General features: G+C 41.5%; 1 protein-coding gene across 5 annotated transcripts in view; it reads right to left on the bottom strand.

Moving 5' to 3' along the window:
• The window catches only part of PSD3 (pleckstrin and Sec7 domain containing 3), a 418976-nt gene that overhangs the window by 198392 nt on the left and 197394 nt on the right, over positions 1-23190 (bottom strand). For all 5 annotated transcript variants that reach the window (XM_029066223.2, XM_039912019.1, XM_029066224.1 and 2 more), the window contains one exon: positions 11758-11847. In XM_029066223.2, coding sequence (XP_028922056.1) covers positions 11758-11847 — 90 coding nt within the window. The remainder of the gene's footprint in view (positions 1-11757; positions 11848-23190) is intronic.

The raw sequence follows: 23190 nt of genomic DNA, 5'->3' as shown, positions 1-23190 counted from the left end.
CTCATGATGAGATTAAATATAGCAACTCACTGAGAATCATTAATATTCCATTACAGTACCCTTAACCATTACAACACCCCCTCTCAAATGAAAAATTCTATTTTTTTGCTAAAAATCTGCTTGTACTTTTTAAACAGCATCTGTTCTGTCAAAAAGTTCTAGCTGATTAGGTTTTGATATAGCCAGACATATTTTTAATATCATGATGATTTTTTCAAATTCAAGGTCTTTCAAAGACTAACCAGTACCATCATCAATATTGGTTTATACTAAAGAGCTGATCAGATCTGATGAGGATTTATGATAGATTCATTACTCTATGCATTAGCACATTTGTAAGAATGTTGGATAACACTGTGAGTCCAAACTATTCTACTGGGGTTGAGAATTTGAGAACGGGAACCATCATGATCTATTAACCATGCAACTTAGATTTGATTTTCTTCCAAAATAATGTATTTCAGATTTTAAGCCCTAACATCTGAAGTTACTATAAATGTGTGCTTAGTACGTTAAAAAGATAGGTGAGTCTGCATCTTAAAGGATAATGTGTTGCAGCCCCTTTCCCACTCATAGGGTTGTTATTGAGCTTTCAATGGCCTTCTCTTTTAAGGGATGGCTCACCTAGTCTAGGCAATAGTTTATGCTCTTTTTTTTAGCTACACTTAAATACCACCCATCAGTTCTCCTTCAGAACTACATACTCTGAAAGCAGCTCAGAATAGGCTTTTATGAGAAGTCATTTGGATCTTTCATTAATTCACTGTTTCTTCATAATGCTGTCCTCTGACTAACCCTAGATAATGTTGTCTCAACAGGATTGATTTTGACAGATTAACAGTTGGGTTCCCTCAAATATCACCTCTTGAGCTTCTTCTCCCTCTAGCCCTTTCAGTGGCATTTTAAACCATAAAATTAAAAAAAAATGGTGGCATTTGTTAAGTGCTTACTATGTGCAAAGCACTGTTCTAAGCGCTGGTGGATACAAGGAGATCAGGTTGTCCCACGTGGGGCTCACAGTTTTTAATCCCCATTTTACAGATGAGGTAACTGAGGCACAGAGAAGTTAAGTGACTTGCCCAAAGTCACACAGCTGGCAAGCGGCAGAGCCGGGATTCGAACCTATGAACTCTTTTCTCCCAAGCCCGGGTTCTTTCCACTTTGCCATGCTGCTTCTCTAATAGCAGTATTATTCTTGGTTTGGTCTTTTCTCCATATTTAAGAGTACTTTTTGAATTCTAAACCAAATCATTCTTTTAATAATGTCTTGTTCCTCCCAATTTTTTCTACCTTTTCCAACTCTTTTCCACTCCACATGAGGTGATTAAGGTACTACAAATCGAGACTTACTGTACAATACAACAAACAATCACAGCAAAGGACTATGGGATAGAAGAGCTTAAAAATAGAATAAGGCTTAAGTGTTTTCCTATGAAATGAAAGTAGCAGTTCTCTCTGTATGTAAGTTTCCTTCCATGGAGTAAGTAAGGCATTTTGAGAAGCATTAACTCATTTGCCACAACTAATATGGAAAAAAATATGACACATATAGCCTTTACCTGAGTACAATAATAATAATAATTGTGATATTTAAGTCTTACTATGTGCCAGGCACTGTACTAAGCACTGGGGTAGATACAAGCAAATAGGTTTGGACAGTTCCTGTCCAATATGGGGTTCAGTCTCAATCCCCATTTTACAGATGAGGAAACTGAGGCACAGAGAAGTGAAAGGACTTGTCCAAGGTCACACAGCAGACATGCGGTAGAGCCAGAATTAGAAGCCATGACTTTCTGACTTCCAGGCCCATGCTCTATCCACTGCACCAAGTACATTTTCACTCAGTTGTGCATTTTATGTTTGTTCTCTCTCTCCCTCCCTCTTTAAAGGCTGTTAGCTAACATACTGCTCCCTTTAGCAACCCAAGACCACTCTCCTACCAGGCAGTAGTAGCCAGGCCCTGTGAAACATATTAACTATCCTAAACCCCCGCCAGTGTCACTGCTCCCAACATCCATTTGATAAAGTTCAATCATACAAGTCAAATATGTGGGCAGATCTCAAAGCCTACTTTAGCTATTCTTCTAAAGACAGTCTATAACAATCCCTTCCTTTTTCCTCAAATGTGTGGACTTTTCATTTTATATGCTCATTTCACCTAAATATCATAAGAGATAATACCACAAACTAGTTTTGGCTCCATGAAAAGTAGGGTTATAAAGAAAGGAGATAGGGTCCTTCTAAAAATGAACCACTGATGGGTCAAGAATTTGCTCAACACTTGTCTTTAAAGTGATTATTTAGTTTCTTGTCCTAGTAAATAGGAGCCCCTGTTGAAAAGTCACTAGACATCAACATCCATTCCACAACTTTTCCTAAGGTAACACTAAAGTCTCAGACCAAAACAGATCAGCATCCATCCCCATATGCCATGCAAAAGTGGTAGAGTTAGAGGATGCTCATTTATTGACTTAAATTTCAAGTCAGAAGCAGTCTCTCTATCCCATTCTGTTCAACCCCAAGACCTTATCAGTAGCCAGAGGTCTGGAGTGGTGACCTATCCATGTTCAAATTTCTTTGCTCCAGGTCAGAAATGTAAAAGCAGTTATTACTGTTGGTCCAAATTTGCGGTTCTAATTTACATATGGGAATACTTTTAAAATGCTGCAATTTATAAATTTATTGCAATTTGTTAGCAATCCAATATATTATTTTGAATAAAATTGGTGACTAGAATTATACTTTTGTTGTGGATATGGTTTTGGTGAACAGGAATCTCAACAGGGTAGAGGCAATGGTCCAAGATCGGGGGGAAAGGATGGCAGGAACTGAGAAAAAGGATGAGATAGAGATAGGAAAACTAATAATAATGATTATATAAATAATAATTTATGTGTGCTTAGCTGTAAGCACTGGGGTAGATACAAGGAACAAGGTACTTCTCAAAATGAGTTTCAAGGCTCTTTACCAACTCATCCACCATTCCCCAGTCACTGTCTTCCTTCCTCTCGAGTTGACCTTCTAGCTGGCCCTCGCTATTTTTTTTACGATTTTTATTAAGCACTTACTATGTGCCAGGAACCTTACTAAGCACTAGGGTAGATATCAGCTGATCTCTCAGCTGATGGGACTCTCAGTCTTAATCCCCGTTTTACAGTTAAGTAACTGAGGCAAGTGGTGGAGCAGGGATAAAAATCCAGGTAGTAAAGCAGCACAGCTTAATAGCACACAGGCCTGGGAGTCAGAAGGAGCTAGATTCTAATCCTGGCTCTGCCACTTTGTTATATGTGACCTTGAGCAAATCACTTAACCCACTCTCTTGCCTCACTTTTGCCATGTATTTAGACTGTAACTGTATTTAGATTGGGAGCCCCATGTTTATCTTTCCCAGAGCTTAGTACAGTTCTCGGCACAGAGTAAGTATTGAACAAGAAACACTATTATCATTATTGATGATTATTATTAATTCTTATTACCATTAATAAGGGGTCAAAAGCAGGGGCAGAGCAGGCAGCTCCAATTAGCTGAGCTGAATTGCTCTTCTACAGTTCGCAGGACACTGCATGAAGTACTCGGGAATGTAAAGTATGAGACATGATCCCTGTCCTCTTACACTCTAGCTTACATTATATATTAACTAATTCCACTGCTCCTAACAACTCCTAAGAACATGAAAAGTCCATAAACATGCCCACGTCTCCCCCATCCTAAAAAAACCCGCTCTTGACCCCACTTCCCCCTCCAGTTATCGCCCTATCTCCCTACTATCCTTCCTTTCCAAAATCCTAGAACGAATCGTCTACAATCGCTGCTTAGAATTCCTTAACTCTCATTCTCTCCTGGACCCCCTCCAATCTGGCTTCCGTCCCCTCCACTCTACCGAGACTGCTCTCTCTAAGGTTACCCATGACCTCCTTCTTGCCAAATCCAATGGCTCCTACTCCATTCTCATCCTCCTTGACCTCTCTGCTGCCGTTGACACTGTTGACCATCCCCTCCTCCTCCATACCTTATCTCACCTTGGCTTCACGGACTCCGTCCTCTCCTGGTTCTCCTCTTATCTCTCTGGCCGGTCATTCTCGGTCTCCTTCGCTGGTGCCTCCTGCCCCTCCCATCCTTTAACTGTTGGAGTTTCTCAAGGGTCAGTTCTTGGCCCTCTTCTGTTCTCCATTTACACTCACTCCCTGGGTGAACTCATTTGCTCTCATGGCTTTGACTACCATCTCTACGCAGATGACACGCAGATCTACATCTCTGCCCCTGTCCTCTCCCCCTCCCTTCAGGCTCGCATCTCCTCCTGCCTCTGGGACGTCTCCACCTGGATGTCGGCCCGCCACCTAAAACTCAACATGAGCAAGACTGAGCTCCTCATCTTCCCTCCCAGACCCGGTCCTCTCCCAGATTTCCCTATCACCGCGGATGGCACGACCATCCTTCCCGTCTCTCAGGCCCGCAATCTCGGTGTCATCCTTGACTCGTCTCTCTCGTTCACCCCACACATCCTATCCGCTACCAAGACCTGCCGGTCTCACCTTTATAATATCGCCAAGATCCACCCTTTCCTCTCCGCCCAAACGGCTACCTTAGTGCTATGGGCTCTCGTTATATCCCGGCTAGACTACTGTGTCGGCCTTCTCTCTGACTTCCCTTCCTCCTCTCTCACCCCGCTCCAGTCTATTCTTCACTCCGCTGCCCGGCTCATCTTCCTGCAGAAACGATCTGGGCTTGTCACTCCCCTTCTTAAACACCTCCAGTGGTTGCCTATCAACCTCCGCTCCAAACAAAAACTCCTCACTCTAGGCTTCAAGGCTCTGCGTCACCTTGCCCCTTCCTACCTCTCCTCCCTTCTCTCTTTCTACTGCCCACCCCGCACGCTCCGCTCCTCTGCCGCCCACCTCCTCACCGTCCCTCGGTCTCGCCTATCCCTCCGTCGACCCCTGGGCCACGTCCTCCCGCGGTCCTGGAACGCCCTCCCTCCTCACCTCCGCCAAACTGATTCTCTTCCCCTCTTCAAAACCCTACTTAAAACTCACCTCCTCCAAGAGGCCTTCCCAGACTGAGCTCCCCTTCTCCCTCTACTCCCTCTTCCACCCCCCTTCACCTCTCTGCAGCTTAACCCTCTTTCCCCCCCATTTCCCTCTGCTCCTCCCCCCTCCCTTCCCATCCCCTCAGCACTGTACTCATCCGCTTAACTGTATATATTTTCATTACCCTATTTATTTTGTTAATGAAATGTACATCACCTTGATTCTATTTAGTTGCCATTGTTTTTACGAGATGTTCTTCCCCTTGACTCTATTTATTGTTCTCGTCTGTCTGTCTCCCCCGATTAGACTGTAAGCCCGTCAAACGACAGGGACTGTCTCTATCTGTTGCCGACTTGTTCATTCCAAGTGCTTAGTACAGTAATCTGCACATAGTAAGCGCTCAATAAATACTATTGAATGAATGAATGAATAAATCAATGGTATGTATCGAGCACTTACTATCTGCAAGCACTGTCCTAGGCCCTTGGGAAGAAACAATACTGTTCCCTGCACACAAGGAGTGTACAGTCTAGAGGGGGAGTTGTACATTAAAATACATTTCTAACATGGAAATGGGAGAGAATAAGGATATGTACATAGGTGTTGTGGGGCTAGGGATAGGGTAATTATCAAGGGCTTAAGAGATAGAGAGCCAAGCAATAGCCAATGAAGAAGGGAGGGCAAATAAAAATGAGGTTCTAGTCAGGAAGAAAGCGGCAAGAAATATTATTTATTGTCCTTTCTACAAGTGGAGAATCTAAGATATTAACATGTGAAATGATTTAGCCAAGGTCATCTAGAGAAAATAGGGTCAGACTTTGTTCTTAGAGAAGCAGAGTGGCCTAATGGAAAGAGCCCAGGCCTGGGAGTCAGAGGACCGTGATGTGTATATATCTCTAATTCTATTTATTTATATTGATGCCTGTTTACTTGTGATGTCTGTCTCCCCCTTCTAGACTTTTAGCCTTGTGTGGGCAGGGATTGTCTCTCTTTATTGCTGAATTGTACTTTCCAAGTGCTTAGTAGAGTGCTCTGCACACAAGTGGTCAATAAATACAACTGAATGAATTCTTCAGACAGGACTTATCTTATGCAGGCCACCTTCCAAAGTCATCCCAGTTAAAGCTTTGTGTTTTAGAAAGGTGTCCTAAGCCAAGTACTTCAAGGCTAATGGATTGCCTTGCTGATTGAACCTTCAACCCCACAACACTACCTTACAGAGCTTATCGATGGTGAATTTGGAGACCATTTTATATTTCATAATTTTGTCTTGTCACAATGGGGACATTATTCTTTATTGAAAGTTTCAATCGTTTTTATGCTGACCTTTTATATCCAATGTTTGCTTTCATTTATCCCCCGCCTCTTCTCATTTTGCCAAAATTTACTCCACTTTAGTAAATTAGTTTTCCCCTGATAAAACAAAATGAGAAACTCCCTTTAGGACATCAGAGCATAGGCTGCTTGCAGCCAGCTGAGAGTGAGAGAAGATGAATATGGCTAGAGCCCTCACAGTTCAGAGCCTGATTTCAAAACTACCACAAATGGGGAGAGACAGACAATAATGGAAAAAAAAATCCAGAGAATTTCCTCGTGTTCACTGGACCCATGGCATAGAAAGACATAATAGAGAAACAGATTTATAAAACAAAATCTTTAGCCAGTGATGCAGACCCTTACTCACCCCAAAGTTGACAAGCTATGAAAGCATATGTCTTTATTTCCAGTCTCATTCTGACTTCAAATTAGAAAATCTATTCCAACCCAAGTTTCTAGAAAATACAGAAACAAAAATCCTACATAAATGACAATTATGAAGAATTATTTGATTAATTCAAACCAGGTACTAAACTATCGACCTGAAAGATATTTTATGATCGATGAATGCAGAAAGGATTGATTTCATTTTAGCATTTCACTCATATCCTCCAAAGGCTCATGAAGCATGACTGATCAATATAGCTGTTGGTGTGCGATTAAATCATGGGTTTCTTTGAGTTTTGAGACTTTTATAACCTAGGCAATATGTAGTGAACCACAAGGCATGATGCAAATAAATAACCAAAATTACCACCTCCACTAGCATTGATAGTTGGGTCTCCCTTATTGGCTAAAACTGTTGCAGCCTTTTAGAGAGACATCAACATTTTTTCACCCTTGAAGACTTAAGGTTTTCATCTATGAAGACTTCACAGACTTCTTCACCATTATTATTAAAAATCAAAATGAAAAAGACGTCTCTCAGCTCCCGATATTTAAAGAAATAGCACCCCCAACCCTCCCTTTGGCTCATAGTTAATCCAAGTCAGCAAAGCTTTGGCCCCTAGAAATAAGACCTATCTGCTTAAATTGCAAGTGGGGGTTTTTGAACTATATAATCCAAGTCTGAAAATATTGGGCAACTCTAAAAAATAGAATGGCTTCAATGAAATGTTATCAGAGGGAAAAGAAGCCTGGGCAATGAAAATATATCATTTTAATAAGGAATTAAAAAAGGGATTGGTGCATTTTTCATTCCTTACCACCAAAAGATAGTAAATTTAACTACATTTTGCACAGCTACCCGGTTCAATTGATTTTATTTATTGAGCACTTACTGTGTAAAGGGCTCGGTACTAAGTTCTTGGGAGTTCAGATACTATCCCTTTTCTTGCTGAGCTAATTGGTGGCCTGTCACGGTCATGAAAAACCTCAGCTAGCCTATGATTCTAAAATGTGGAATTTTTTTAAATTCAATTTTTTGAGTCTCAGGAAAGCACCAGTGCCTTTGACATCATTTCCTACCAGAAAGTATTCTTTGTTAGCACTTTCATCTAACAGACAAGATGGTGGCCTTGTCTATAGTGATGGGACAGTCAAGGGGAAGCCAGGGCTTGGGTAGGAAGATGAGGAGTTTTGTTTTGGACCTGTTAAGTTTGAGGTGTCAGCAGGACATCCAATTAAAGATATCCTGAAGGCAGAAGGAAATGCATCACTACAAAGGAGTGAAGTCAGGGCTTGAGAGGTAGATTTGGGAATCATCCATGTAGAGATGATAGTTGAAGTCATGGGAATGAATGACTTCAAGGGAGTGGATGTAGATGGAAAATAGAAGGGGACCCAGAACTGAGCTTTGAGGGACCGCTCCAATTGGAGGTTGGGAGAAAGAGGAATAGCCCATGAAATAGACTGAGAATGAGCCACCAGAGATAGCAGGAGAACCAGGAGAGGACTGTGTCAGTGAAATCAAGGTTATATAATGTTTCCTGGAAAAAGGAATGGATTGCAGGATCAAAAGCAGGAAGGATGTTGAGGAGTAGTAGGATGGAGTAGAAGCCATTGGATTTGGCACAAAGGAAGTAACCTTAGAGAGGGCAATTTCCAGGGAGGGATTGGGAAGGTAGCCAGATTGTTGGGGGTTGAGGAGAGGAAGTTGAAGTGGAGATATAAACAACTTGCTTGAGGAGTTTTGAAAGGAGGGAGATGGGGCGATAACTGGAGGGTACCTTAGGGTCTAGGAAGGGCATGGGCATGTTTGAAAATAGTGGGAAAGGTGCCATAGGAGTTTGAACGTTGAACATGGCCATTATGCTGGGAAGTAGGGAGGGTGCAAGTGTTTCAATATGGTGTGAACAGATGGGATGGGAGGCAAAAGTTGATGGGGCCAGTTTAAAGAGGAGGTGAGAGACCTCTTGAGATCCAGCAGGCAAGGTTGGGAGAGTATTGAAGGGGCAACAGGAGGGTAGGCCTGGAGATGTAGCTGCTAAGGAATGAACCAAGATCCCTGTAACCACATAATGTATAATCTATTGAGGAAGAGAGAATTAAAATAAGAAGAAAAGTACATGAAATGTGCCTCACAGCAGTCCATGATACAGTAAACCATTCCCTTTTCCTGGAAATCTAAACTAGGTGATTCTGGCCCAGTTACCTCCTGGTTCTCCTCAGATCCTCCTCAGCCTCTTTAGGTCATCTTCTGCCACAATCCCCTTCTCTTTTCAACTTCATTCACTCCTTTGGGGAGCTCATCCAATCCCACTGCTTTGATGACTTTTTCTATACAGAGGAATGCCAAATCTACCCCATTAAACCCTCTCTCTATAATCTGGCATTTTCTCTGTCTCCATGACATTTATACATGGATGTTCCACAGGCACTTCAAGCTCATCATGTCTAAAGCTGAACTCATTTTCCCTTTCAAATATTTTCCTGCACCTATCTTTCCTATCATGGTTGAAAAGACCACCATCCTGACATCTCTCAAAGCCATGCAGTTAGCATTATTCTTTACTCCTCCCTCTCCATCCCCACATTCAGTCTGTCACCAAATATTTGTGGTTTTTCCTCCACAGCAATTCCAGGATCTGCCTCTTCCTCTCCATCCAAAAGCCACCATGCTGCTCCAATCAATCAATTGTCTTTATTGAGTGCTTGCTGTGTGCAGAGCACTGCAATATGCATTTGGAAGGGAATAATATAACAGAGTTCTGTGAAGGAACTTGTCTACCAACTCTGTTATACTATACTCACTCAAGCACTTAGTATAATGCTCTGCACACAGTAAGTGCTCAATAAATACAATTGATTTATTGCTTCTGCTAGCCTTGTGTTCTTCTTTGCTGGGGACTCTGGAAGCTGTTAAACATTTTACCACCAATCTCATCAGCATATTCACTACCAAAATTCATCCAAAAAACAAGTGCTGGGCCTGTCCCAAGCCTTGAAACAAACTAAACTCTGTTCACTTGACCTCGCATTTAGCAATACCAAAAAGCATGTCACTTAAAAAAAAAAGGTATCCAAGAAAAAGCTTTTTTAAAAAAATTATTGATGATAATAAAAATTAAGGGAGGTGAAGAAATAAAAATCAGGCAAAAAATACAAAGTAGTGAAAAAAGAAATGGTCCTGAGTAACCTTATTCTTGTTGCAGCTTACAACAAATGCTGAGTTTTAGCCTGATAAAAGACTCTCACCTTCAAAAAAACTCCAGTTTTCTATTTGGCAGCTCCAAGCAAAACACATCAACATTTTCAGAGTACAAATGGGTATACCAAAACTTCCCCTAAGTGAATGAAGCACAATGCATGTCCTTTTTTCCCCGAAGGCTAGTAAACATGGTTTTCATTACCAGATAGAGATAATTATTTGGGAGAGAATGAGAGGAAGAACTGGAGTTCACTTATAATGTCTGGCTGTCATAGACCCCTACATTAGCCATATTTTTTTCCTAATTATCACAGCAAATGTGCTCCCATGTGCACAATTACACAACTCCAGTAACGTGGGCTTCTGCAGACTCACCATTAATAACCGAATGGTACCTAGTGAAAATTGATCTGTCAGTATTAATTTCTGATATTGCTTGATAAAACCCCTTCAGTTGTCTCTCTTGAAACAGCATAGTTTTCTGAGCTCATGCCAGAGTGAAAATATTTTTATAAACCAGGCCACATTTTCATTTTTGATTTATGCCAAAACTTTGCATGTCTGTTACCCTAACAAGATTTAGTTTATGGCCATGCAAAGATAGTCAGTGTGCAACGACCATAAGCACACTGGGGTAATGGCTATGTTGCTCAATAATGAATTAAAGAAAGCCTTAGCTGATAGAGAAAACGGATGCTATATTTGTTTTTCTGTGATCTAAACTTACTGCAAAATGTACTGCCAAAACTCTTGTGAAACTTAATAGATGTACAAGAATTATTTCATGTCATCCTTCAGTTTCACAAAACCGTAACCATCTCGGATAACATTGCCTTTTTCTTTCTAAAAATAGGGGGTTAAAGCAATTGAAGTATAATAATAACAATTATGGTATTTAAGTGCTTACTGTGTGCAAAACACTGTTCCAAATAGAAAGACACATCTACCAATAATAGTGCATTTCCATGTTGTAGCATCACCCAGTGAAATACATTTGTCACCTTTACTCAGCAAAATATAGTCCATAAGAACAGATGCCTTCAAAAATCTTTATGTAAACTGGGTTAGAAGGAAGGATTGGGTGAAAAATCTTCTGCAAACCACACTCTCATAGCTGTAAACCCATGGCAAAAGAGAATATAAGTCCTTAGATCATAGTCATCATGCATTTCATCTGATGTATATCATATTGTGTTGTGTTGAAGAATATGTTATGAAATACGATGTTCATTGTGTTGCCTCCATGATACCAATCTGTCAAAGGGGAGGGATGTGCTGATTGTTACCCTTAATAAAACCTGGCTACAAATAAAGTAGGCATTTTATAACTGCTCAGCTTTAATTTAATCTATTTGCAGAGCCAACAAGTTCCATTGTGACTAGATGGCAAATACAACCAGAGCTGTCTATATGTGTGTGTGTGTGTGTATATATATATATATACATATATATATACACAAGGCATATGCTTTTTGTTTCCATAGTGAATACACATTTGTAACCTTTCTGAGACTGAGACATAGTTTGATAACAAGTGAACAAGAACTTCAACACCGTCCATAATCTATGCCAGCTTCTCAATTTACTGTAACCATTCAACATCTTAGGTTTGCACTGCAACTTTTATACTTCAGTTCTAAGAAATGAATTTTTCTAGGCTGGGTGAGACGGAGAGGTGAGAAATGTGGAGCGGCTGGGGAGAGGGAGATGCTCGTTAGACTACTCTGAAGCTGCAAGCAGACCACCTCGTGAGTCCTGAGATTCAAGATTGATCAATGAACACAAAACAAAACCCTTAATTTAAAATTACATCTTCACACTTACCTTCAGCAGCCCTCTGGGGAAATCTTCACCTTCATTCACCCCATGAAGATTGGCGATGAATTCTTGACAGCTCATCTTCTTTCCAATGTTCTGGAATATGGCAGAAAGTAAATCACAATTACATTTTATGATGCTAATACAATTTCATAAAAAAATAGATCTAATTACATCACGAATGATTTGGCTTCAAACCACCACAAAATGAGCACATTATCAATGCCATCTATTTAAAAATAATGGGGAGAGGTTACACAAACTGAAAGTTATAACAGAAGAAAAATGAAACACTATTAAAAATATTAAATGCATAGTGCCCAATCAAATTAGAAAACTTGGGTTCATTTCACTTAATGAAACAATCGAGAAGTATGTTGTCATCCTTCTTAAAATGAAAAGTATACATTCGGAGGGCTTTCACTTTAACAAAATGAGACCTCATTGGAGAGGTCATTCTGAGAATGGGAAGTTAATGAAAATTCCAGATGTTATCCTGCTAATAGATTTCACCAACAGCTTTAGTTTGCAAACACAAAAGTTAAAGCCAGGGATGTAAATAATCAGAGGTCTTTGACAGAAATGGGACACAAAGAACCCTTTCTCAGCCATCCCCTCCTCTCTTAGCACTAATTTTTAAAAGCTCCAGGGAGTGGCCTCACAACAAGATCATAGTTGGGGAGAGACAATGTCACTGTGGGTTGAGGACCCATTCTTTGGATTAACCTAGGGCCTGCCTCTGGATTTACCTGAGTGTTTCATGGAACTGGCCCAAAACACTCACAATAAAAAAAAACAAAAAAAACGTGAAGGCAACTACCTGCAGGAAACATTGTTGTTGGTTGCCACAGCAAGGCCATAACACCACAGACATGTTACAATCTGAGAAACATGGTTGCAGATACAGGAAATGATCCTCTTTCAATATTGTCTTTAAACATCATAACTCAAAAAGGAGAACAATTTCTGAAGGTACGACAGAAAAGGAGATTTTATAATTCTATGGATCTGAAAGTTAAATGTCTTGAAAATGTGAGTTTAGGATTTTCCTGAAGCCTAAGAAATACTTTACAGTTTAGGGCAAACAGCATATTTCTTTCAAAGGTTATGATCAGTTTCCACGTTGGCCTTAAATTTGAAACAATGTACTGTCAGTCCCACTCCCCTATCATATCTAAGAGTCCTTCAGCCCTTATGTCACATCAATGAACAACAGAGTTTTAAAATATCAATTACCACCGATATAAAGGAAAATGGCATTTGTAAATTTCTAAGCCCATAATAAATGTAGGCACTTGCAATTGGATTTGCACTCTTGATAAACTCCTCCCTCTTCACTCATTTCAATAATTCAATCGAATTCATTGAGCTCTTACTGTGTGCAGGGCACTGTACTAAGCACCTGGAAAGTACAATTCGGCAAGAGATAGAGACAATCTCTACCCAACAACGGGTTCACAGTCTAGAAGTGGGGAGACAGACAACAAAACAAGTAGACAGGCACCAATAGCATCAATATAAATAAATAGAAAATTAAAGATATAATAAATAGAATTATAGATATTGAGCCCTCTGCCTCAAAGCCCTTATGCCCACATCCATAATTTTTTTTATGTTAGTGACTGTCTTCCCTTATAGACTTTACACTTGTTGGGGGAGGGAACATTACATTGTTATACTGTACTCTCCCAAGAGCTTAGTACAGTGCTTTGCACACAATAAGCACTCAATAAATATGATTGTTTGATTGCCAGGCACCATAATAAGCACTGAGGTAGATACAAGATAATCAGGTTGGATACAGTCCATGCCCCACATGGGGCTCCTAGTCATATTCCCCATGGTACATATGAGGTAACTGAGGCAGAGTGAATTGCCCAATGTCACACAGTAGGAAAGCAGTAGACGCAGGATGAGAAGCCAGGTCTTCTGACTCCCAGGCCGGTGCTCTATCCACTAGTCAATGCTCACTCTCAGTGAGAAGCAGTGAGAGATATTTTCTTTCTGGGAGTTGATATATTCACTGACATTAACTTTTCTGAAAAAGAGCATTAACAAAGGCAATAAATATCTTTCACAATTCTATAATATTATCTGGTTTGTCTTTGGGAGCTAAGCAACAACGGAGTGAAACCAACTCTAAATTCAAGCTCGTTCTGACTTATCTACACTTCATGCTTTGGGATCCAATTTTCTCTCATGTGGAGAAAGAGCTGCAACCCACACATCTGAGAATTTCCACATCTTGGAAAACATCAAATAGAATACTGGATTCTAGCGAATATACCCTAAAGATCATCAAATTCCCTGTCCCCTTACCTCTCACCCCTAATGACTTGACTATGTACTTTATTGAGAAAATGGAACCATAAGGCATGATCGCCCTAAAACCTTTCCTTCTTTCCAACCCCTCCTCCTGCTCCTTCTTCAACTCTCCCATCTTTCCCATCAGTATTTCAAGAGGAGATCTCCTGCCTTCTCTCAAAATCCACCCCCTCTACCTGTGCTCCCATCGCCATTCCTTCATACCTTATCGAAGGGCTTGTCCATCCTTTCTTCTCTCCCTGACTGCCATCTTCAACTCTTCACTCTTCAGTGGCTTCTTCCCAACTGTTTTCTAAACTGCTCATTTCTCCCCTATTCTAAAAAGACCCTCCTTTGACCTCGTAGCTCCCGCCAGTTATCACCCCATCTCCCTCCTACTATTCCTTTTCAAATTCTTTGAGTGAGTTGTCTACTTCTGCTACCTACACTTCCTTTCCTCCAATTCCCTCCTTGATCCCCTCCAATATGACCTCCACCCCCTTCACTTCACCAAAATGTCCCTCTCAAAGGTCTCAGGATCTGCTTCTTGGCAAATTCAACAACTCTATTCCATCCTATCCTCCTCAACTTTTCAGCCGTTTTCAACAATGTCAACCACCCCCTTCTGGAAATATTATCCAACCTTGGCTTCACTTATACTGTCCACTTCTGGTTCTACTCCTATCTCTCTGACTGCTCATTTCAGTCTCTTTCGCAGGCTTCTCCTCTGCCACCCACCCACTAACTCTGTGAGTTCCTCAAGGCTCAGTTCTGGATCCTCCTCTGTTCTCCATCTACACCAGCTCCCTGGAAGAACTCATTTACTCCTATGGAGTTAAATACCATCTCTATGAGGATGATTCCCAAATCTTTATTTCCAACCCTGATCCCTCTCCTTCTTTGCAATCTCATATTTCCTCCAGAATTCAGGAAATCTCTATTTGAATGTCCTGCCAGCACCTCAAAGTTAACATGTCCAAAAGAGAACCTCCATATATTCCCACCCTAACCCTGTCTTCCCATGACTTTCTCACCACTGTAGACAGCACTACCATCCTCCCAGCTCACAAGCCCATAATCCTGGAGTTATCCTAGACTCATCTCTAATTCAACCCATATATTCAATGTCACCCAATCCTGTCAGTTCAACCTTCACAACACTGTGAAAATCTGCCCTTTCCTCTCCATCCAAACTACCATATTAATTCAAGCATTTGTCCTGTCCGTCTTGATCACTGCAATCTTCTTACTGACCTCCCTAACTCCGGTATCTCTCCACTCCAGTTCATATTTCACTCTTCTGCCCACAACATTTTTCGACAAAATCATTCAGCCCATATTTCCCCCTTCCTCAAAAACCTCCAGTGGTTGCCCATCCACCTCCAAATGAAACTTCTTACCATCCATTTAAAGCACTCAATCACCTTGCCCCCTCCTACCTTACTTCGCTCCTCTCCCACTACTACCCAGCCAGCACACTTCTTTCCTCCAGTGTCAATTTACTCACTGACCCTCGATCTCTTCTAACCCATCGGCCCCTCACCCACATCCTGCCTCTGTCCTGGAACACCTATTTCTTCCCAACAGACAATCACTTCACAATCGCCCCACTTCAAAGCCTTATTAGTAGTAATACAATAATTATAATAATAATGATAGTTATGGTATTTGTTAAGCACTTATTATGTACCAAGAACTGTTTTAAGTGCTGGAGTAGAAGCAAGGTAATCAGGTTGGACACAGTCCCTGTCCCACATGGGGCTCACAGTCAATCTCCATGTTACAGATGAGGTCACTGAGGCCCAGAGAAGTGAAGTGATCTACCCCAAATCACACAGCGGATAATTGACGGAGCCAGGATTAGAACCCAAGGCCTCTGACTCCAAATCCCATGCTCTTGCCACTAGGCCATGCTGTTTCCCTCCTCCAAGAGGCCTGCCCCAACTAAGCCCTCATTTCCTCTTTTCCCAATCCTTTCTGCAATGCTCCTGCACTTGGATTTGCACCCTTTACTCACCGCCCCCTCAGCCCCATACAGCCCTTATGCATATCTCTGTACATTACAGATACAGATATGTGCAACATACAGATATGTGCATATGTGCATATATCAATGACATTTATTGAATGTTTACTGCATGCAGAGCACTGTACTAAGTGCTTGGGAGAGTACAATATAACAGAATTAGTAGACATGTTCCCTGCCCACAGTCAGCATTCTGCTTCCTATTTATCCACTCTCCTCCCCAAATACACTCCAGTGCATATGGTATAATTCTTTTGAGATAACCTAATCACTTTGCTCCTTTCATCTCTCCTGCCAAAACCTCTTGCTAACACCCTCCCTTGCCTCAAACTCCAATCTTTCCTTTCACTGAAAAAAAAAGGGATTGGTCAGCGAGCCGCTATTCTCTCAGGCCTACCTTCCTGTGTCGTCCCAATTATGAGCTAGTGGACGTGGAACCAGTGAGAGAAAGGAATAGCTGAGGTCATGAGAGGTCAACCCATTATCCAGTAAATTTAGAGGACTAAAAACCCACATGCTAAGCACTGAGAATACTGAGCTGTTATACATGGGATTGGTCCTCATTTCACTGCATTTTCCTGAAAGGTCTCTTGGAAGAGGATGCTGACCAGCCCTGAGTTTGTAGGGCATGAGCCAGAGAGACAGTCATCGTCAGAAGAGTCAAATGCATGTTGGAAAAGCTGACTGGTCGTAACCAAGGACTGTGGCCTGAATCCCCATTCCAAGATGGGTTTTCCCATATTATGTCCTTAATTACTACATTGTTTACAACTTATTACTGCTTTTCTACACATTCATCCTCCCCAACCTGGACTGTGAGAAGCAATTTAGCTTAGTGGCTACGGCATGGGTCTGGGAGTCAGAGGGACCTGGGTTCCAATCCTGCCTATGCCACATATCTGCTGGGTGACCCTTAGGCACGTCAATTAACTTCTCTGTGCCTTAGTTATCTCATCTGTAAAATGGGGATTAAGAGTGTGAGCTCCATGTGGATCAAGGACTGTGTCCAACCTGATTAACTTGTATCTACCCCAGTACTTAGACCAGTACTTGGTACATAGTAAGCGCTTAACAAGTACCATAATTGTTATGATTGTGTCCAAACCTATTCCCAGTGTTAAGAACATGACAAGTGCCTAATGTCACAATGTCTGAATGGGATAAATTCTGGCTCTATAAGCAAGGGTGAAGTGACCTAATATTACACTAGTCTAAGGGCTCCTTCATATGCAGGAGTGTGAATATGTGTGGGCCATAACAGCAGAGAGAAGAGGACAGACTGCAAGGTCCATAACAGCAGTGGGAAGAGGACAGACTGCAAGGTCTATTGCCAGTCTAAAAACTTAAGAGCAAAGATCATGTCAACTAACTGCATTGTGCTCTCCAAGGGCTTAGGATAGTGCTCTGCATGAGTAAACACTGAATAAATACTACTGACTGACTGATAGCAGCTGTGAAGGGGGTGATAGCAACTGCCACAAAGGTGAAATCAAAAGGCTATAAGAGAGGGAGAGCCTAAGGGAGCTTGGAGAAGCAGCAGCAGGAGGGCTGGTGACAGACCCAATCAAGGGACCCTGATTTTGCCAATTCCCCTCACCAATTCCCCATGACCTGGTCTCTTGACAAGTTCCGCTCTCTTTGGAAGTGCGGGGAGAGACAGTCAGACAGATGGCAATGTCCTAATGCAGAGACGGAGCTTCTGGGTAACTAGCATGATGTAGGGGAAAGAGCATGGGCCTGGGAGTCAGAGGACCTCAGTTCTAATCCTAGTTCTGCTACTTGCCGGCTATGTGCCCTTGCACAAGTCACTTAACTTCTCTGCTTCAGTTTCCTCATCTGCAAAATGAGCAGTCAATGCCTCCCTCTTAGAATATGTCCAACCCGTTTATTGTTGTATCTGTCTACTCCGGTGCTTAGAACAATGCTTGACACATAGTAAACACCTAACAAATACCACACTTATCATCATCTTTACTATGATTAACCAGCATTATTGTATTCAAGTCACAACTACCATTTGCCTGAACTCAGGAAAGAGATTCAGAAATTTTTCTATTGTTTTTGTCAGGCCATAGGAAACGAGAAGAATTTCTTTGACAAAGATTAGAGATGGGTTGCTGCTAGTCCTTCAAGTTGTCAAAATAATCAGTTAAGGACTCCCAACTCTAATCCTATGCAGTGAAAAGACTACAGATTCAAATTCTTTTATCGGTCTCTTACAGTACCACTCCCAAGAGGAGAAAAAAGAAATGCAGTAGTACGCATATTTACCACAGAATCTTTGCACAGGTCTCTGCATGTATTTATTATCTTCAGACCCAAGAATGAAGAGATAGGAAGGGCCTCTTCTTGACCAAAAGCACACTCCCCATCCATGAACACACTGACCACTCTCACAGTTAGTATTAACAGATTGGACACAAAGGGAAATGTTCCCTATCATATTTCCAACAGAGGGCTCTCTCTTCATTCTCCCTCTCGTCCCTCCTCTCTTTCTGTCTCTTCATCTTTCACGCTCCCTCTTCCTTTCTTTCTCCCTCCCTCCTTCCATCTCTGACTTTGCAGAGTGAGCCTGGGCAGCTCCAAGCAGTTTCACTCAGTTGGAAAAGCCTTGCTTTGCATGAAGTGGACACTGATAAATGCATTACTCGGCCACCCCAACCCTCCTCGATAATTCAACCACCTCCAAAATGTTACCCAAACTGGTGAAATGCAGTGTTACTGCCTGGGAAATCACTTCAGTTGATTGAAATTTCATGTGTTGGGGCACCTCCCTCCCACCCCCATGTGTCTAGGTTTTGCTGCCCTCAGCTCTCTCTCCAGAATGAGCTGACTTGGCTTGTGAGGTGGGCTCCTCGGACACTGCCAAGCTGGTGAGGACTATGGTTAAACCATGCCACCTCCTCATTTCTACTGAGCATGCTTTTTCATTTAGTCAAATGAGCTAAGGACCAGAATAAAGCCTAGAAAACCACCCTTAGGGAAAATAGAAGAATTGTTTTCATTCATTCCATTGTATTTATTGACTGCTTCCTAAGTGCAGAGCATTGTACTAAGTGCTTGGGAAAGTACAATACAGCAATAGAGGGAGACAATGCCTGTCCACAACTAGTTGTATTGGAATAGCTAACTTCTTAAGAGGACCAAACTATAGGCTGAGGAAAGAAAAGGGAAATGGTGTAAGGGAGAAAACATGGAAGATAAAAGACTTGATAAAGAACATTTTCTGCCCATCTTCTAAAGTACCCCACCTGTAGAACCAGGAAAAAGATCACCAACTATAACAGCAAACTGGTATTTATTGAGGGCTTATTATGTGCAGAGCACTGTATTAAGTGCTCAGAGAGTACAATACAACAGAATTAGCAGGCACATTCCCAGCCCATAATGAGCTACCGCCTAGAGGGGGAGACAGACATTAATTTGCTTCTCCATGGCAAGAAGGCACAGAGCTAGCCTCAGCCAATGAAATCCATAGAGACTTCTTGGTTTCAGTCTCTCTCTCTCTCTCTCTCTCTCAAACACACACACACACACACACACACACACACACACACACTCCTCCAGCTCCCACCAACAAACCTTTTTTCAGAACTGCTATTAAGATAAAATTGGCACAAATAAACTCTAACCATTTTCCTCTTGCCGATTTCTGGTAGACAGAACTGCTAGTGAGCCATGTAACTTCCAAAGGCACAGGAGAGTGAGAAAAGAATCAATCCTATTTACTGAATGATTACTATGTGCAGAACATTGTACTAAGCACTTGGAAACCACAGGGTATGGATTATCCACAAGCTAGTAATTAGACAATAATTCACCAACAGTGTTTCCCAAGTGATTTTACGTATGAAGGTGCCCAATTTATTTTTGATTATCAAGAGGTAGGTCTGGATGGACAGAATCTCCCTTTTATAATTACTGAGAGGTGTAGAAGAACAAAAATTTGTTTTCAAAGGTGATTGAGCATTTTACATATAGTTTTTTACATTAGAAGTTGGTGCACGTTATACAAATTGAAATCATAACTTTTTTTTACTCAAAACTCTCCCTCTAACACACAATTGCATTTCTGAATTCCATTTTTGGCCTTAACTTTCTAAACTTCACAGTTTAGAAATCTAGTGCAAAGTCTCAAAAGCCCCTCCCTGTAACACGTTCTATAATGCAAACCCACTAGGGGCACACCAAGCAAAAAACAATAAGGTGCTGCCTTCCTTTTGCCAAGCAAGGATTAAGGGACAAAAAATAATTTTTAAAAAAAGCCCAAAACAAAAAAAACCCTTGGTGTTAAATATTACAGGCAAATTTCTAAGATTATATTTTATGCTTCCTGCTTGGCAATCATTTTATCAGGTGACAATGTGACATGTTTTTCCCTCTATAGTACTGATGCAAAAAATGATTACAAAGAATAACTTAAAATCTGCATCTCATTTACCTTTCTTACCAAAATGACCCCCATTTTGCTTACCATTGCACCTTTGTTACTTAGCCGCGTTCTTTCAACACATCACTGATTTCTTCTGGCTGTCTAATCAACCTGTATATATTGCACTCTCTGACATGTAATTGTGGTATTTGTGAAGCACTTGCTATGTGCCAGTAAATTAAAGATAATCAGGTCAGACACAGTCCCTTTCCCACATGCGACTCAGTCTAGAGGAAAGAGAGATTAGGTATTCAATCTCCATTTTTACAGTTGAGGAAGCTGAAGCACAGAGAAGTTAAGTGACCTGGCCAAGGTCACTCAGCAGACCGGTGGCGAGTGGAATAGAACCCAGGTCCTCAGCCTCCCAGGTCCACATTCTTCACACTAAACCATGCTGCTCCTCATGGACTATCAAACAGGCATTCAGAGCTCTGCAGCTGCTATCTCTGTGACCCGTGGAGCCCTCTCACAGGGTTTGCAATAGTCAGTTAAAGACTATTCCTCATTTCTTTACATGGTGCCCCTTCTCAAGTACCCAAGTTTTAGATTGTGAGTTACATTATTTGCCCTGATGAATCATAAACCCATCCCAAGTTTCTGCCAGATTTTCTGGAAAGGATTATTGCAAACTAAATGCTCTGTAAATGCTCTGTACAGATTATCCTCAAGAAACCCCAGGGCATGCTATTTCCAGCACTTTACTGGTAAAAAGTAACCTGAAAAGCACCTAGCTAACTGGGCAATGCAAAAATTCAAATATGCTTTTCCCAACTCTGAGGACTTTTTTCAAATTCCAACTCAGTCAACGATCTATATCTTGTTTCAGAGATGGTATAAAAGTGATACTCATAAGGGCTGGAGACAAAGATGAGAAGCACAAGCGGGAAAAGGCAGAGTTTAATGCAGGTATCTCTCAAGGGCCCAACATCCACTGCCAAACACCTGAGTCCCATACCTCAAGCCAGAGGATAAGAAGGCAGTGATAGCACAAATAATAGTAATGATGGAGGTGAGATTTGTTATGTGACTATTGCGCACCAAACACTGCACTAAGCACTGGGGCTGATACTAGTTAATCAGGTTGGACAATCCTTGCCCACATGGGGCTTGCAATATAAGTCTGAAGGACAACAGGGATGGAACCCCCAATTTGCCGATGAAGAAACTGAGGCAGAGAGGAGTTAAGTGACCTGCCTAAAGTCACACAACAGACAAGTGGCAGAGCCGCGATTAGAACTCCAGTCGCCCGACCACCAGGCCTCTGCTCTTTCAACTAGGTCAGCACCTGAGCCCTCACAGATAGCCAGAAATTTGGTTGGGAATTTGTAGCAAAGGGATAACTAGATAACAAATTTGGCTTTTGTTTTGTTGTCTGCCTCCCCCTTCTAGACTGTAAGCCCGTTGTTGGGTAGGGATCCTCTCTCTCTCTCTCTGTTGCCAATTTGTACTTTCCAAGCACTTAGTATAGTTCTCTGCACACGGTAAGGCTTAATAAATACGATTGAATTGAATGAATGTTTGGTCCTTTCAAAAAATATAACACTGATGAATCTTTATGATATCTTTTCCCCTACCTTTACCTCATCTAAGTGTCCTGTCTTGGCTATCCAAGGTTCTAACTTACCTCAGCACCCCAGGTCTACAGACTTTCTCACCAGTACCACTGACCTACACCCCCACAACTTCAATTAGGGCCAAAGGTCAAGCCTTCAATATTGGAACAACTCTATGTCTTCAAGGGGACATGAAATTGCTCAAGTTCAAATACTGAAAGGACACAAGGCTAAGAGAGGAGCCCAGTTTCTCCAGTTAACAAATGGCACTTCCCATTCTGAGATGCAAATGATGTCTTGCCATGATGCACATCCAATTTTCCCTATTAGGTACTCATGCCTGTACCACTGCTACTGTTGACAATCACAGAGAGGGATCTTCATAAACAAGATTTTTACATGGCAGGCAAATGACAGTGCTCTTTCAGATCTTTCTCTTGGAGGGTATATTTTAAGAAAAGCCTGTGCCAGCATTTTGCAGTCAGTCATGCTACTGAAATGCTATCAATGATACCTTAGTGAGGAATAAAACAAAAATGGTTTAGTAGAAGTTTGCGGTTCAAGGGAATGAATGCAATACATCATGAGGATGACAGGAAGAGGAAGAGGGAGGGATGTGCTTTGTGAGGGGAGAAGGAGAGCAGTCCTCATGACTGGAAACAATTTTCTCCTCTCTATCTGGAGGGAGGCTTAAACTCATTAGAATCATGCTAGTCAGTCTGGACAGTTGACTAACGGGAAATCAGGCATTCATGATAGATGCAAAGTTATATTGATAATTAAAGACAAAAACTTACCACCTATAAGGAAAAGTCATAAAAATCAAAACAGATGATCCAGAGAAGGAAGGACAGGAGAAATACATTTCAACAGTTAGTGATTACATTGTGGTTCAAGCATTCTAATCACTCAAGCAATATGCACAGTCAAGTTAATGCTACATAACTAACGGACCTACCTATCAGGAATATTTACCTTAAGGAACAAGACAAAAATGTGGGGTCAAAAAACAAAAATGGTGAGGATTCAGCTCAATCTGAGGGGGTGGAGGGTGATGCTTAGGGGGCTAGAGGATTTGTGCTTCTTCTCCTTAAAAATCAGGATTATGGGAAGGATCAAATAAT

This window comes from Ornithorhynchus anatinus, chromosome 5, assembly GCF_004115215.2.
Source record: "Ornithorhynchus anatinus isolate Pmale09 chromosome 5, mOrnAna1.pri.v4, whole genome shotgun sequence".
NCBI classification, from domain to species: Eukaryota; Metazoa; Chordata; class Mammalia; order Monotremata; family Ornithorhynchidae; genus Ornithorhynchus; species Ornithorhynchus anatinus.
This window is presented reverse-complemented; position numbering and strand designations above follow the sequence as displayed.